Source organism: Garra rufa, chromosome 2, assembly GCF_049309525.1.
Source record: "Garra rufa chromosome 2, GarRuf1.0, whole genome shotgun sequence".
Taxonomy (NCBI): domain Eukaryota; kingdom Metazoa; phylum Chordata; class Actinopteri; order Cypriniformes; family Cyprinidae; genus Garra; species Garra rufa.
Window position 1 is genome coordinate 2,076,147 of NC_133362.1, and position 17,674 is coordinate 2,093,820.

The 17,674-nt window shown below is 25.3% G+C and overlaps 1 protein-coding gene across 1 annotated transcript in view; it reads right to left on the reverse strand.

Moving 5' to 3' along the window:
• Window positions 1-17,674, reverse strand: part of LOC141325795 (kinase non-catalytic C-lobe domain-containing protein 1-like) — a 107,521-nt gene that overhangs the window by 77,652 nt on the left and 12,195 nt on the right. The window contains exons 7-13 of the mRNA XM_073834525.1: window positions 16,808-16,885; window positions 14,031-14,121; window positions 12,497-12,674; window positions 10,619-10,986; window positions 10,421-10,510; window positions 8,522-8,648; window positions 2,648-2,931 (exon numbers count right to left, since the gene is read on the reverse strand). Coding sequence (XP_073690626.1) covers window positions 2,648-2,931; window positions 8,522-8,648; window positions 10,421-10,510; window positions 10,619-10,986; window positions 12,497-12,674; window positions 14,031-14,121; window positions 16,808-16,885 — 1,216 coding nt within the window. The remainder of the gene's footprint in view (window positions 1-2,647; window positions 2,932-8,521; window positions 8,649-10,420; window positions 10,511-10,618; window positions 10,987-12,496; window positions 12,675-14,030; window positions 14,122-16,807; window positions 16,886-17,674) is intronic.

Sequence of the window (17,674 nt, forward strand, 5' to 3'; positions counted from 1 at the left end):
GTGTGTGTGATGTGCATGAGCACAAAGACCATAAAAGACGAAGGAAAACATCGCCGTGAGTGTTTGGAACGAGTAGAATGGAGAGCGCCGGGCGACAGACGGGATGAAAACTCCCATCATCTGCTTTAGTTTCCCAGCAACTGGTTTCCAATAACAAGCAGCGCGAGCTCTCAGCGAGTCTGGCAGCGTCGAAGAAACACTCAGTCTTTTATATTTGCCTTCAACAGTCAATCAAAGTCACAAAACTGCAAATAAAACATCTCTAAAACAGGCTATCATTCACCCCTAAACACTAATCAGACTACAACAGAGATTCCAAGGTCAATATAAAACAGTGCTGAATGTCCATCTAAGCAAAACAACATATTTGAAATGTCTCTTTATTTCCAACTGTTGCCATATTCTTTAGTAATTAAACCAATAGTTCACCCAAAAATGAAAATATGCTGAAAATGTGGTCATTCTCAGGCCATCTGAGATGTAGAAGACTTTGTTTCTTCATCAGATTTGTAGAAATGTGTCATTCTATCACTGTCTCAACAATGGATCCTCTGCAGTGAATGGGTGCCGTCAGAATGAGAGTCAAACAGCTGATAAAAACATCACAATAATACACAAGTAATCCACACCACTCCAGTCCATCAGTTAACATCTTAAGAAGACAAAAGCTGACACAAATCCATCATTAAGACAACGGTTAAGACAACAATAAAGCTTCCTCGAGTAAAAAAGTCCATCTCTTGTTGCCAAAATCATATTTGTTTAGAGCTATTTTGGCTTGTGAATGGTGCAGATTTCTTTCCTGATTCAGACCAGATCACTTTTTTTCACTTATTATGGATTATGGACTCATATTTTTGTTTAAAATGTTTTCTTAATGATAGATTTATTTCAGCTTTTGTCTTCTCAAAATGTTAACTGATGGACTGGAGTGGTGTTAACTAAATTAATTAACTAAATAAAGAAAACCTACCTAATAATTAAAATACAAAAAAAAAAAAAGTTGAAATGCCGATATATTATCTTACACAGGTTTGCTTAGGTAGATTTATCTTGTTTTTTTAAAAACAAAACCATTTTTTGCAATACAAATACAGAAAGCCAGACACAAAAATAAATAAATAACAAAATGCGTTAATAGAAATACAGAAAGAAATTTAATATATAAATAAATATATAAATTCCTTAACTAAATAAAACCTAAAGACCAATAAATTAAAAACAACCATTTTTGCACTACAAATACAGAAAGCCAGACCAAAATAAATAAATACACAATTAACTAAATAAAACCTACCTAATAATTACAAAAAAGTTGAAATGCTAATATATTATCTTACACAGTTTTGCTTGAGTAGATTTGTCTTGTTTTTTAAGCATGTTTGCATTAAAAATACAGAAAGCCAGACCAATAAATAAATACATAATTATCTAAATAAATAAATAAAACCTCCCAAATAATTACAAAACAATGTTGAAATGCTGATAAAAAATAAATAGATAAACTAAATAAATAATTAACTAAATTTCTAACTAAATAAAACCTACCTGCCAGACCAATAAATACATAAATAAATAAGCAATGTCTTGCACTACAAATATAGAAAGCCAGACCAAAATAAATAAAATAATAAATAAATACATTTATAATTAACTAAATTAACTAAATAAATAAAACCCACCTAATAATTACAAAAAAATGCTGAAATGTCAATATATTATTACAGTTTTGCTTGAGTAGATTTATCTTGTTTTTTAAAAAGAACATTTAGAAAAACAACCATTTTTTTTAACTACAAATACAGAAAGCCAGACCAAAATAAATAAATAAATAAATACATTTATAATTAACTAAATTAATTAACTAAAAAAATAAAACCTATACCTAACAATTACAAAAAAATGTTGAAAGGCTGATTAAAATAAATAAAAAAATAAATAAAACCACCTATTAATTACAAAAAAATGCTGAAATGTCAATATATTATTACAGTTTTGCTTGAGTAGATTTATCTTGTTTTTAAAAAAAGAATATTTGAAAAAAACAACAATTTTTTGCGCTACAAATACAGAAAGCCAGACCAAAATAAATAAATAAATAAAATAATAAATAAATAAATGTAACTAAATTAATTAACAAAATAAATAAAACCTACCTAATAATAAAAAAAATAATGCTGATATATTAAAAATAAATAATGCTGATATTTTATAAATAAATAAATAAAACCACCAAAATATATTATCTCACACAGTTTTGCTTGAGTAGATTTATCTTGTTTTTAAAAAAAAGAATATTTAGAAAAACAACCATTTTTTGCACTACAAATACAGAAAGCCAGACCAAAATAAATAAATAAATAAACTAAATAAATAATTACCTACATTCATTAACTTAAAAAAAATAAAACCTACCTAATAATTACAAAAAATATTTGATATTTTTTTATATTTAATATCCAGATGTTAACTGATGGACTGGAGTGGTGTGGATTACTTGTGGATTATTGTGATGTTTTTATCAGCTGTTTGGACTCTCATTCTGACGGCACCCATTCACTACAGAGGATCCATTGGTGAGACAGTGAAGGAATGAGACATTTCTACAAATCTGATAAAAGAAACAAACTCAGTAGGCAGGTCCTACCTTTATTGTCATCGTCTGATGTCACTTCCTGCGTGCATTCGGTCCTGGTTTCAGATCCGGTTTCCTCTAGGTTTTGTCCATCTGCTGTTTGTCTGTATTTAAGTTGCAATTCGTTCTTGAAGTAGTTCAGTTGGTCTTCCTCTGGTGCGGGTGGATCTGAAGTCCAGAGGTTGGCATTGTGGTCTAAATGAGTGTTTTCCTCACTGGGCAAACGGCGTCTGGCGCTCTGGAGCGACGCTGCTGCCCTTTTCAGTGGCTTTGAGGAGGGCTGTTCATCAGAGATGCTGAGAGAGAGAGAGAGAGAGAAGCAACAGCAGCTCTGTAAGACACAATATTAAACAGCTCAAAACATCTGAGCAAAGCCAGTGAAGAGATAAAAACAACACAGCATGTGCACATACTCACAGAAAAGTAAACAACACACACAATAATCTGTAAAATATCTAAACCTCTGAAACCAGTGCATGTTACAGAGGTAGAAAAACAGATTATTGGATAAAAAAAAATCTATATATATGTGACCCCGGACCACAAAACCAGTCATAAGGTTAAATTTGTCAAAACTGAGATTTATACATCATATGAATAAGCTCAATAATTAAGCTTTCTATTGATGTATGGTTTGTTAGGATAGGACAATATTTGGCCGAGATACATATATTTGAAATCGGAAATCTGAGGATGCAAAAAAATCAAAAAGACTGAGAAAATCACCTTGAAAGTTGTCCAAATTAGGTTCTTAACAATGCATATTACTAATCAAAAATTACATTTTGATATGTTTATAGTAGGAATTTTACAAAAAATCTTCATGGAACATGAACTTTACTTAATTTCTTAATGATTTTTGGCATAAAAGAAAAATCAATAATTTTGACCCATGCAATGTATTTTTGGCTATTGCTACAAATATACCCCAGCGACTTAAGACTGGTTTTGTGGTCCAGGGTCACATATATAGAATATCAAAACATAAAACAAATTTTTTACTTAATTAATACAAAATAATAAAAAAAATTATCAAAGCCAGATCTAAATAAAATAATACATCAAAAATAAATAAATACATTATTAACTAAATTCATTAAATTAATATCTAAACATCTAAAACCAGTGCAGGTTACAGAGTAACATAGTTTTGCAGTATAGATACGTATATCTAGGAAATAAATAAATACTAAACTATTTTTCCTCCAAACCACCTAAATAAAATACTTAAAAATTGTCAAATGTGAACAAATGTTAAACTTAAATTTAATTAAATGAGAACAGAAAAAAAATTAAAAAGGTGAATAAAAAAATGTGTAAAAATAAAAACAATTTTAAAATAAAAATAAAAAATAATTCATTGTAAAATAAATAAAAAAATAAAAACAATAAATGAAAATAATATAAAAATGTAAAAAAAAAATCTATATAAATGTAAAAAAAAATTGATTAAAGTAAAATATGTAATAAATAAATAAATTAAAAAAATATATATATATAAAAAATAAATATAAATAAAATAAATAAAAACTTAAACATTGTTAAAAAAATTAAAACAGTAAATTAAAACAATACTGTAAAATGTAAACAAATATTAAAATTCAATTAAATAATAATAACAGAAAAAATTGAAAAAAGTCTATTAAAATATGTAAAAAATTGTTAACATATTAAAATAAAACAAACAAATAATAAAAAACAATTTTAAAATAAAAAAAAAAATTCATTGTAAAATTTAAAAAAATAATTAAAAACAAATGAAAATAATGTAAAATGTAAAGAAATATTTCTATATAAATGTAAAAAAATAATAAGTAAAACAATAAAAAACTGTAAAAAAATGAGTAAAAATAATAAAACTTCAAAATAAAAAATAATTAAATGTAAAATGTGTAGAATAAAAAACAAATTAAAATAATATTTTAAAATGTAAACAAACATTAAAAACAATTTAATTAGTCAATTAAAATAATACTTAAAAATATAAAATGTAAAAAAAATATTAAATTATATTTGATTAAATATAAAAAGTAAAATATGTAAAACAAAAAAGATAATAATTAAATAATTAAAAATTTTAAATAATACTAAAATAATGACAAAAATACAGATTAAGAAAATTATTTTCTTGCACTACAGATAACAAGCCAAAACAAAAATACAGTTTAAGAAAATACTTTTTTGCAGTATAGATATGTATATCTAGGAAATGAATAAATACTAAACTATTTTTCCTCCAAACCACCTAAATAAAATAATACTTAAAAAATGTAAAATGTGAACAAATGTTAAAATTAAATTCAATTAAATGAGAACAGAAAAAAAATAGTAAAAAGGTGAATAAAAAATGTCAAAATAAAAACAATTTTAAAATAAAAATAGAAAATAATTCATTGTAAAATTTAAAAAAATTATTAAAAACAATAAATGAAAATAATCTAAAAATGTAAAATGTCAAAAAAATTCTATATAAATGTAAAAAAAATCAATTTGATTAAATAAGAAAAAGTAAAATATGTAAAAACAATACTGTAAAATGTAAACAAATATTAAAATTCAATTAAATAAGAATAACAGAAAAAAATAGTAAAAAATAAGTAAAAAAATGTATATATTAAAATAAAACAATAAACAAATAATAAAAACAATAAAAAAATTAATTAATTTAAAACAATAAATGAAAATAATATAAAAATGTAAAAAAAAAAATAATTTGATAAACAAATTTTTGATAATTAATAAAACAAATAATAAAAACACTGTAAAAGATAATGAGTAAAAATAATAAAACTTCAAAATAAAAAATAATTAAATGTAAAATGTGTACAATAAAAAACAAATTAAACAATAAATTAAACTAATATTTTAAAATATAAACAAATATTAAAAACAATTCAATTAGTCAATTAAAATAATACTTAAAAATATAAAATGTAAAAAACATTAAAATTACATTTGATTAAATAAACAAAGTAAAATATGTCAAATAAAATAAAGACACAATGTAAAATAAATAATAAATTAATAATAATTAATTTAAAAACACTGTTAATTCAAGATACAACAAAAACACAGTTTAAGAAAATGCTTTTTTGCAGTATAGATACGTATATCTAGGAAATAAATAAATACTAAACCATATTTCCTCCAAACCACCTACCAGAGAACTGTAAAATGGTTTCTTTATGTTTTGTCAGAGTTATAAAAACACGTCTTTTGATCCGAAACACGCTGAAACCGTCCCGTAACACCTGCGCCTCCGTTAAAGCGTAAGAGCTTGTTTGTGACACCCAGAGCCGTTTCGCCTGTTTTCCACACAGCCGCGGATCGGACGGCATGTGATCGGCTCTGAGAAAGACACTATTGTGTGTCTGGGGCTTCATGTGACGCTCTCGGAGACGCAGATGAGACGCTGTGAGCGCTGTATCTGTGCCTGATCTGGAGGACGCTCCAGGACTACAAGTGTCCACTTCAGGAGCGGCTGTTTCCATTGGGAATCATTCTGGCTTGATTACTGATGATGAGTGCAGAGGAAGAGCATGTTTGTGTGTCTCAAGGGTTTTTGAGGAGCTGTCATGTGACTGAAATTATAATTCGAAGCTACAGGCATCTGTTTTAGAAAAACAAACCTTGCTTTCTGAATTTGAGCTGCAAAAACACCTCTAAAACAACATCAATCTACAGCAAAAGAAAATGGATTTTGCTACTTTGTATTATTTTTATTTTTTTTCAGTAGAAATATATAACTATTCTTAAAAAAAAATCAATTAGTCAATTAAAATAATATTTAAATTTAAATGTATACAATATCAAAATTGCATTTGATTAACTAAGAAAAAAGTAAATATAGTAAAAAAATTAAGAAAATAAAATAAAATTAAGAAAAAATAAAAAAATGGTCAAAATAATACACTAATAAAAATAAAATTTCAAATTTGTAGAACAAACTTAAAAATATAAATAATACTTAAAAACTGTAAAATGTAAATAAATATTAAAATGAAACTCAATTAAAGAAGAATAACAGAAAAATGTGTAAAAATGTAAATAAAAATTAAGAAAATGTAAAAATAAATACATGCAACAATTAAAATATATTAAAATAAGTAAAAATAATAAAACTTCAAAATAAAAAAAATATTATTTGTAAAATTTTATTTAATCTTAAATAAGGACACGTTTATATGACTTGATTTGGGTTTCTGTGTCAAGCTACAGGCATCTGTTTTAGAAAAACAAACCTTGCTTTCTGAATTTGAGCTGCAAAAACACCTCTAAAACAACATCAATCTACAGCAAAAGAAATTGGATTTTGCTACTTTGTATTTTTTTTTTCAGTAGAAATATATAACTATTCTTAAAAACAAATCAATTAGTCAATTAAAATAATATTTAAATTTAAATGTATACAATATCAAAATTGCATTTGATTAACTAAGAAAAAAGTAAATATATTAAAAAAAATGTAAGAATATAAAATAAAAATAAAAAAATTAAAAAATGGTCAAAATAAAACAATAATAAAAATAAAATGTCAAATTTGTAGAACAAACTTAAAAATATAAATAATACTTAAAAACTGTAAAATGTAAATGAATATTAAAATGAAACTCAATTAAATAATAATGAAAAATGTGTAAAAATGTAAATAAAAATTAAGAAAATGTAAAAATAAATACATGCAACAATTAAAATATATTAAAATAAGTAAAAATAATAAATCTTCAAAATAAAAAAAATATTATTTGTAAAATTTTATTTAATCTTAAATAAGGACACGTTTATATGACTTGATTTGGGTTTCTGTGTCAAGTGGGCTCCAGATCAGGGTTATCATTAACTAAAACGAATAAAAGCTTTGTTAATTGAAATAAAGGTGAAGTAAAATATAAATTAAATGTAAAACTTATATAAAAAAAAATAAATATAAAAATAAACTTGTAAAACAAAAAATAAATAGTCAATTAGTCAATTAAAATAATACATAAAATTATAAAAAAAATATTCAAATTAAATTTGATTAAAAATAAAATAAAAAGAGAAAGAAAATTTAATAATAAAAATTAAAATGATTAAAAAATAGTAAATTAAATAATAAATACTAAAAATGTAAAATGTAAACAAGAATACAAGAAACCAGAATAAATTGCACTCAGGTAAAATTAGTAGAAACATTAGGAAAATGTTTGCTTTCTAAATTTGAACTCCAAAAACATCCCTAAAACAAGATAAATCTAAAACAAAAATTTTAAAAAATTAAAAACAATAAATTAAAATAATACGTAATGTAAACAAACAAATATTGAAAACAAGTCAATCAGTCAATTAAAATAATATTTAAAAATTTAAAATGTAAAAAAAAAAATTACAATTAAATTTGATTAAATAAGAAAAAGCAAAATTTGTCAACAAATAAATAAATAAAGATAATTAAATGTAACAAAATACAAATACAAATGAAAAAAATAATATAAAAGAAACTTGCAAAACAAAAAATAAATATTAAAAATAAGCCAATTAGTCAATTAAAATAATACTTAAAAATTTACAAAATATAATGTTAAATTCTTCTGTTATTTCTATTTCTATGGAATTTAATTTTAATATTTTATTTACATTTTACACATTTTTCTGCTATACTTATTTAATTTCCTTTTTTAAATTATTATTATTTTTTTGCTAAATATGTTTGCGTTTTGAATTTGAACGGCAAAAACACCTCTAAAACAAGATAAATCTACAGCACAAATTTTTTTTTGTGTGAATTTTCGTATTGTTTGTTTTGTTTTCCAGTAGAAATTTCTAATTATTAAATAAGGATATGTTTATTTAATAAAACAGGTGAAGATGTGGGTTTTACGTGTTTTAGATCAGACTGTTGCTCACCGTTGGTTGATCAGACGATGCAGGTCACACAGCAGCTTCTGATCCCAGTTCAGATCACTGAATTTCTCTGTTATCGCTCGACAGAACGTGTCCAACTGGAGGCTTTGTAAAGAGAAGATGTATTCTCCTGGAAACAGACAACAACACATGAGGAAGTTCTTTAAGATGCTTCCAACAACAAAGAACTGATTCTGACAACTCAAACAAATGCAAAATGTAGGTACAAATATGTGGCCTGCTCTTACATGAACACAACAATTATTTTGTGTTTTTATTTATTTATTCATTTGTTAATAAGCAAATAAACAATTATTAGATTGTTTTGCTTAAAGTGAGCTCCCCTGGACTTAGTTAATTAAGAAAAAAAAAAAAAAAACTGAGAATTTGACAAAATTCATAAATTGAAAGGTTCAGCTGGGGATGTTTTTGACATGGGCGAGTAAACTAAACTAGACCAAAATAAAATAAATAAATAAATAAATAAATAAATAAGCATAATAATAAAATAAGAATAAAATGTAAAATATAACATCTGAACATAATAAAAACAAAATAAAAATGAAATGTAAACTATATAAAAATAATAAATTACATACCCAATATTTAAAACAATGCAAAAAGGTAGAAACAATAATGTTAACAAGTATGATAAAATATGTATAAAATAATAAAACAAAAAATTAAATGTACAAATAAATATTAAAAACAAGTCAATTAGTCAATAAAGTTAATACTTATAATTTATAATGCAATATATTAAAATATACTTAAATTAAATAAGAATAAAATTTGTAAAACAAAAAATAAATATTAAAATAAGTCAATTAGTCAATTAAAATAATACTTAAAAATAAACAATAAAAAAATAAAATAAGATAGTGTAAAATTTGTAAAACAAAATAATTAAAAATCTAAATAAATAAAACAGTAAATTAGAATACTTGAGAATAAAATTTTAAATATGTAAAAAACCCGAAATAAAATAAAACAAAAGTTGTAAAACAAAAAAATAAATTAGTCAATTAAAATTATACTTAGAAATTTAAAAACGTTAAATTTACATTTTATTAAGAAACATTAAAATAATTATAAATTAAAATTAAAAATTAAAATTAAAATTTAATTTAAAATTATTTTTAAATTAAAATAATACTTAAGATTAAAATGTAAAATAATAAAGTAAAATAAAAATAAAATCAAAAATTTGTAAAACAAAAAATGCTAAAAAATAATTCAAAACAGTTAATTAAAATAATACTTAAGAATAAAATGTAAAATATGTGAAACAAAAAATAAATATTAAAAACAATTAAATTAGTCAATTAAAATAATACTTAAAACAATTTAGAATGTACAAAAATATTAAAATTACATTTGATTAAATAAGCAAAAATCTAAATATCAAAATGTAAAATTTGTAAAACAAACAATAAAAAATAATAACAGTACATTAAAATAATATTAATGTAATACAAAAAATTAAAAACATTAAATTAAAATACTTACTTTTTTTAAAAATGTAAACAAATATTAAAATTATATTCAATTAAATAAGAATAGCAGAAAAATGTGTAAAATTAAAAAAAAGGATAAAATGTGAAAATAAATACATACAATTTTAATATATTAAAATAAAACAATACTAAACAAATAAAAAAATGTAAAATAAAAAGTGTAAAAATAATACAACTTTAAAATAAAAAATAGTTCATTGCAAAATTTGCATAAAAAAGTACATTAAAAATAATGCAAAAATACATTTAAAAATGCATCATTTTTAAATAAATAACCGAAATGTTAGAATAAATTCAATTAGGTCAAATTAGTAGAAACATTAAAAAAAAAAAAAAAAAAAAAAAAAGTCTTAATAAAATTTTTTAAATGATTTATTTTTTTTACCCATAGCCAGATCTTGGACTCCGTTCTCCAGGTCGCCATCCAAAGCAAACTGTTCTCTGAGCAGCTCTATGATGTGCTGCAGACACGAATCTGACAGACTGTGATTCACAAAGTGATGAGCAACGCTGGACTGAACTCGAATATTTGCTGCTGGACTTTCAGGAGACACAGCTGAGTCTCTGTGAGTAAAACAGACACTTTCATTCCTCACACTGTCATCTGAAGCTTTCTCTGGTTTTGTGTTTAGTGATTCTGCGTCTGTGATTGGCTGAAGCACAGCGATCTGGACAGGAAGTAGAGTCAGGCGTCCTGTCTGTGGGTCTTGCTGCAGCAGGAAGTTGTTACAAATCCCATTCGCACAAGACAAGGTGGGGAAGTTCGGCTGGTTGACTGTTTCTTGATTGGTTATTTGGGGAATCGCTGGAGGCGGTGAATTCACAAGAGTCTTACAACTGGATGATGATACTGATGTCCCATCATCCTCAGCAGCGCTCTCTTCCTGTTCATCTGGCTCTCGCTGAACATTTTCATCTGAGATGTCCTCAATAGAATGTCCACTGACAATCCTGAAAAATAAGAATAATGCAAATAAAAACCTAAGAACTTAGTATAGCTCCAGATCAGTTAACGATATCGAAAACCATCAAAACATTTTTGCCAGTTGAAATAAAGGTGAAGCAAAATATAAATATTAGATTGAAAACTTAATTCAGCTAGGTTCCCATGACAAAATTTCTATTTCAACAAAATAAACAAAAATTAAAAACTAAAAACAAGCCAATTAGTTAGTTTTAGTTAATTTAAAATGTAAAAAAAAAAAAAAAAATCAAATTAAATTTGATTAATAAGTTTGAATAATTTGATTTGATTAAATAAAAATAATGTCAAATATGTCAAATAAAACATAGTTAATTGTAAAATTTGTATAAAAAAATAAAAATAATATATATATATTACAAAATATATAAATAAAATAAAAAAATTAGAACAAAAATTTGAGAATAAATTGTAATTAGTTAAAATTAGCAGTAACATAAAATATGACAAATTAATTAATCGAAATAAAGGTGAAATAAAATATAAATATTATATGTAAAACTTATTTTAGTTAGTTGCCAAGGCAAAATGTCTATTTCAACAAAATAAAATAAAAATAAAATGTAAAACTTGTAAAGAAAAAAAAGAAAAAAAATTGGTAAAATAAAAATAAATTAAAATAATACTTAAAAAATATTTTAATTAAATTTGAATAAGAATAAATTGTAAAGGATGTAAAGAAATATAACAAAAATAAAATTAAAATAAAATGTGAAATTTGTAAAACAAAAAATAAAAATAATAGTAAATTAAAATAACACTTAAAAAATGTAAAATGTATACAAATACTAAAATTAAATTAAATTAAATTAAATAAGAATACATGAAAATTTGTAAAAATGCAAATAAAAAAAAGAAAATGCAAAAAATACATGTAAAAATGTAAATATAATAAAATAAAGCAATAATAAAAAAAGTAAAATAAAATGTATAAAAATAATAAAACTTTAACATTACAAATAATTAATTGTAAAAAAAAAACATCCAAGGTAAATCCAAGGTAAAAAAAAAGATATATATTTAATAAAATAAAAAATACAAATACATCATTTTAAAATAAAAAATGTAAATTTTAGAATAATTTGCAATCAGGTAAAATTAGTAGAAACATAAAAAAGATATGTTAGAACTTAAACCTGAGTTCAGTTTTAAAGGGCTCCAGTTCAGGGTTACCATTAACTATTCAATTAAATAAGAACAACATAAAAATGTGTAAAAATGTAAATAAAAAAAATAAAAAAATAAAATGCAAATAGAAAAATAATACAATAAAATAAAACAACATACAATTAAAAAAAAAAAATAAATAAAATAAAAACTAACAGCATGCATGTCATAAAAAAATAGCATGTGGTAAACACACAAGTTCAGCCATTAGCAAAGGCGCTGATTCAATAATCACTGAAACACTGATGAATTAAATGCAACATAATGATGCATTCTGTGATTCCCTAAAATAGTTGTTGTTTGTAGACCTACAGCTCAGACTGCGGGTGATGAAGGAGCGCGTCCTGCGTCAGTATTATGGGGCTGAAGTGTGTGGCAGGAGAGGTGAAGGCCTCGGGCAGTCTGATGCTGGTGGAGGATTCTGGGTAATTATAAGGAACTGGACCAGCTACAGGCTCCAACCGGCCCTCGCTGGCCAACGGGACAAAACCTGAGAGAATAACAACAAAAACAAACAAAAAACCTGCAGATTAACACCAAACACACGTGAAACACGTTAATATACAGACAACATACATTATTACACAACAGGGTGGATCTCATGAAAGACGTGCAGATCACATTTCACCCTCAAATACCAAATTATATTTTACATGATGAAAATGACATGTTTTAATGGCATTAGCACATTTACCTTCAAAAACTCTTTATGCTAATTTGGCCAGATGTTTTACTTTGGAGTATATAGACATTTAAATGTACGTATATACATACACACAACTATATGTATCTTCCAACAAGAAAAAAAAAATGATTTAAAAATGTATGTGAAAATATGTGGCCTACTCTTACATAACTATAATTATTTAGTTCTTTGGTTATTTCTCTTTGAGCTCTGTGAAATCTGTGAATTTGACAAAAATAATAGGATTAAAGGATGAGCTGGACGTTTTTGAAAATCCTTCAGAAAAGTATGAAAATAAAATAAAACCAGAATAAAATTTTAAATGAAAAAAATAATACAATAAAATAAAAATAACAAATATAAAAATTGTGAAAACAAAAAAATCTATAAAATTAAAATAATAATAATACAAATGTGAAACAAATAATAAAATAAAATACGAAAAACATACAATAAAATAAAAAATAAAGAAACATAAAAATAGTTAATTTTTTAAGAATAATTTCAAATTAAAAATTAAATACTAAATAAATGTGCAACAAAAAATAAAATAAAACGAATAAAATATAACATGAAAAAATACAATAAAATAAAAATAAAATTTGTAAAAAAAATAAGTAAAATTATCTAAAAAATTAATATAATACTTAAAAAACAAATGTGAAACAAATAATAATGTAAAATAAAATATGAAAAAATAATACAATACAATAAAAAATAAAATAAAAAATTTGCAAAAAAATTAAAAAAATTAAAAATACTTACAAATATAAAATGTGCAAAAAATATAAAAAGAATTAAGTAAAACTAAATAAAATCAAAGTAATAAAACGTAAAAATACATGTAAAACCGCAAATGCATTAATGCATGTAAACTAAAACAAAATATATATTTATATATGAAAAAAAAATTATATATATAGATAGATAGATAGATAGATAGATAGATAGATAGATAGATAGATAGATAGATAGATAGATAGATAGATAGATATAGTCGATAAAATGTGCTTAATTGCTGAAAATAATGGACAAAATTATTTATTTATTTTTTTATATTAGGGTGAAATATGACCTGAAAATATTCTTGACAGATTTTGTGAGAATTTAATCTATTTAATCTGAAATGTTAAAAAAGCAAAGTGACAGAATGACTCGCACCTGCCTTATCTTCTCCCAAGTGTGGGTCAGATGGGTTTTCAGCACACTCAGGAGAAGACCAGTCCTCTGTATCTCTATTCCCATCGAATGCCTTCAATGAAAACCGTACTTGTTATGAGAAACTAGTTGACTGAAGTTTATGCATTAAGAAAGGAAAGAGTTACAGAAGAGTGTTTGGACTGACAGCTGTTCCGCTGACAAGAGTAGTTGGCATTTATTCTTCATTTGTTTCTATTTGTATTTTGTCTAAAGAATTTTATTAGAACTTTTAAAACACTTTTAAGTGTTTATTTTATTGCACAATTACAATATAAAGGCCATTTTCTCAAAATGAATTTCAATATCTGAAGGTTTTTATAGAGGGGTTTGTTCACATAACAATTTCTCACTGATTTTATTACTGTACTTTTCTCTATTTCCGTCTGTAGATTTTAATGATAATAAAAATTTAGTGAGTTTGTTTCTCCACTTCAGTAAAACTTACATACACCAAATTTAGCAGTTTTATTCCAATGTAAATTCTGAAGGATTTTATAGAAGGGTTTTTTCATATATCGTTTAACTGATTTATTATTGCATTTTTTCTATTTCTTTCTGTAGATTTCAATTACAATACATGTTTAAAGAGATTTTTCTCCACTTCAGCATGACTTACATATACAAAATTTAGCAGTTTTATTCCAATGTAAATTCTGAAGGATTTTATAGAAGGGTTTTTTCATATATCGTTTAACTGATTTATTATTGCATTTTTTCTATTTCTTTCTGTAGATTTCAATTACAATACATGCTTAAAGAGATTTTTCTCCACTTCAGCATGACTTACATAAACCAAACTTAGCAGTTTTATTCTAATCTAAATTCTGAAGGATTTTATAGAAGGGTTTTTTCATATATCGTTTAACTGATTTATTATTGCATTTTTTCTATTTCTGTCTGTAGATTTCAATTACAATACATATTTAAAGAGATTTTTTTCCACTTCAGCATGACTTACATTAACCAAACTTAGCAGTTTTATTCTAATCTAAATTCTGAAGGATTTTATAGAAGGGTTTTTTCATATATCGTTTAACTGATTTATTATTGCATTTTTTCTATTTCTGTCTGTATATTTCAATTACAATACATGTTTAAAGAGATTTTTTTCCACTTCAGCATGACTTACATTAACCAAATTTAGCAGTTTTATTCTAATCTAAATTCTGAAGGATTTTATAGAAGGGTTTTTTCATATATTGCTTAACTGATTTATTATTGGACTTTTCCTATTTCTGTCTGTAGATTTGAATTACAATACATGTTTAAAGAGATTTTTCTCCACTTCAGCTTGACTTACATAAACCAAACTTTAAAATTGTATTCATATTTAGATTGTGGATGTTTTTACTGAGGGGTTTCTTCATACAACATTTGCTTGATTTTATTATTGTACAAAACATATCTTTAAAAGCATTTTCAAAACAAGCTTTATCTCGACTCCACTTACACTTACATACACCAGATTTTCCTGTTTTATTCCTATCAATATTCTGAATGTTTTTACAGAGGGGTTTGTTCATATATCATTTGACTAAATTATTATTGCACTTTACGTCTATACATATACATGTCTGTATTTCAGTTACAATAGATATGGTTAAAGAGTTTCTTTCTCCACTTCAGTAAAACTTACTTACACCAGACTTACACCAGTTTTATTCCTTTCTATATTCTAAAGGTTTTTATTGAGGGGTTTGTTCATATATCATTTGACTAATATATTATTGCATTTTATGTCTGTATTTTAGTTACAATATATATGTTTAGCAGGGTTTTTCCTCCACTTCGGTAAAACTTACTTACACCAAACTTAACAGTTTTATTCTTATCTATATTCTGAAGGTTTTTATAGAGGGGTCTGTTCATATATCATTTGAATAATTTATTATTGCACTTTACGTCTGTATTTTAGTTACAATACATATGTTTAGCAGTTTTTTTTCTCCACTTCAGTAAAACTAACTTACACCAAACTTTAGTGTTTTTATTCCTATCTATATTCGGAATGTTTTTACAGAGGGGTTTGTTCATATAACATTTATCTGATTTTCTACAAAACTTTATTCATAAAAACATAGTAAAAATGTATTTTCCTGGCTGATTTATGAAATGATAAACAAATAGATATGCAAAACCCCCTTTAACAATATTGTCAACAAAATCAAGAAATTTGAACCTGAATGTTCAGATTTCTGTTCTAGAAATTTATGCAAATTAGTTTTTTTTTTTTTATTATTTAATGCCTTGTAATAGAAAAAATGTTTGCAATTCTTAAAGCATCAACTGGGGAATTACAGTGATAAATATTAGTTTTATATTTTACCCTATTAACCCGGGCTGTCTTGCTTTAAACACAACTGAGTCTCCAGAGCCATGAAGATCAACCTCTGAGCAATAACATTCCTGTGGGAACTCTCATGACAAAATCGATTCATGACTATTTGGACACCGAAGTCAAAACAATGTGTAACAGATGTGCAAATAAAACAGAAATAACTTTGGATGGGTCGGCGCCTACAGGGGCGTCTGTTTGCCACTGATATCACTGGACTGGCATGTTTAATGCAGCAGAAGGAGGGACAGATTCAGGCAGAGACCATGTTTCTGTGACACAGAGAGAGACTTCATGAAACTGAAAAGACAAGATGACAGGACTGATGAAACTCTGCCCCACATGACTCCATCAGACCCATGTCTGCACAGATCCTCCGGATGAATGAAGTGTGACGTTTCACCTGGTGAACTCGGCTGATGGTCTGTGTCCACACATTCTCTGCATTCGTTCCCTGGCGTGAGAGGTAGTCACGGCAAGACTGAAATATAACAACCGACATAAAGCACATTAGCATAGGTAAACAGCATTGCAAGAGACAAAAGAGCACACACACATACATACATACATACATACATACATACATACATACATATATATATATATATATATATATATATATATATATATATATACACACACACACACTGCTGCTCAAAAGTTTAGAATCAGTAAGATTTGTAATGTTTTTGTAAAGAAGTTTCTTATGCTCATTTATGGCTGTGTTCAGTTGATCAAAAATACAGTAAAAAATGCAATATTGTGAAATATTATGATGCAATACAATGTTTTTAGGGCCCGAGCCCAGAATGGGCAAAGGCCCTATTGTTCTTCTAAGGATTCTTATTTTTAGGGCCCGAGCCCAAAAGGGCGAAGGCCCTATTGCTCTTCTAAGGGTTCTTATTGGGCCCGAGCCCAAAAGGGCGAAGGCCCTATTGTTCTTCTAAGGATTCTTTTTTTTTTCTCCAACCTTCCGGGCACTTATGGGGGCCTTAACATACTCAAAAACTCTTGAAAATTTGCACACACGTTGGAATCTGCCGTCATCTGGATGCCACAGAGGCTGGGACCCGGGCGTGGTTCAGGGCCTCTACAGCACCCGCTGGAACACAGTCAGAAAACTTGAGGTCCTCATAAAATAAGGAATCGTTTGACCTCTAATGCTATTTAGTTCATTTTCTGTGTATAAGAATGACAATAATGCATAGAATCAGTTGATATGTACTGTACTGTCAGTGTACTTTTACATAATTATTTTGTATAGATGCTT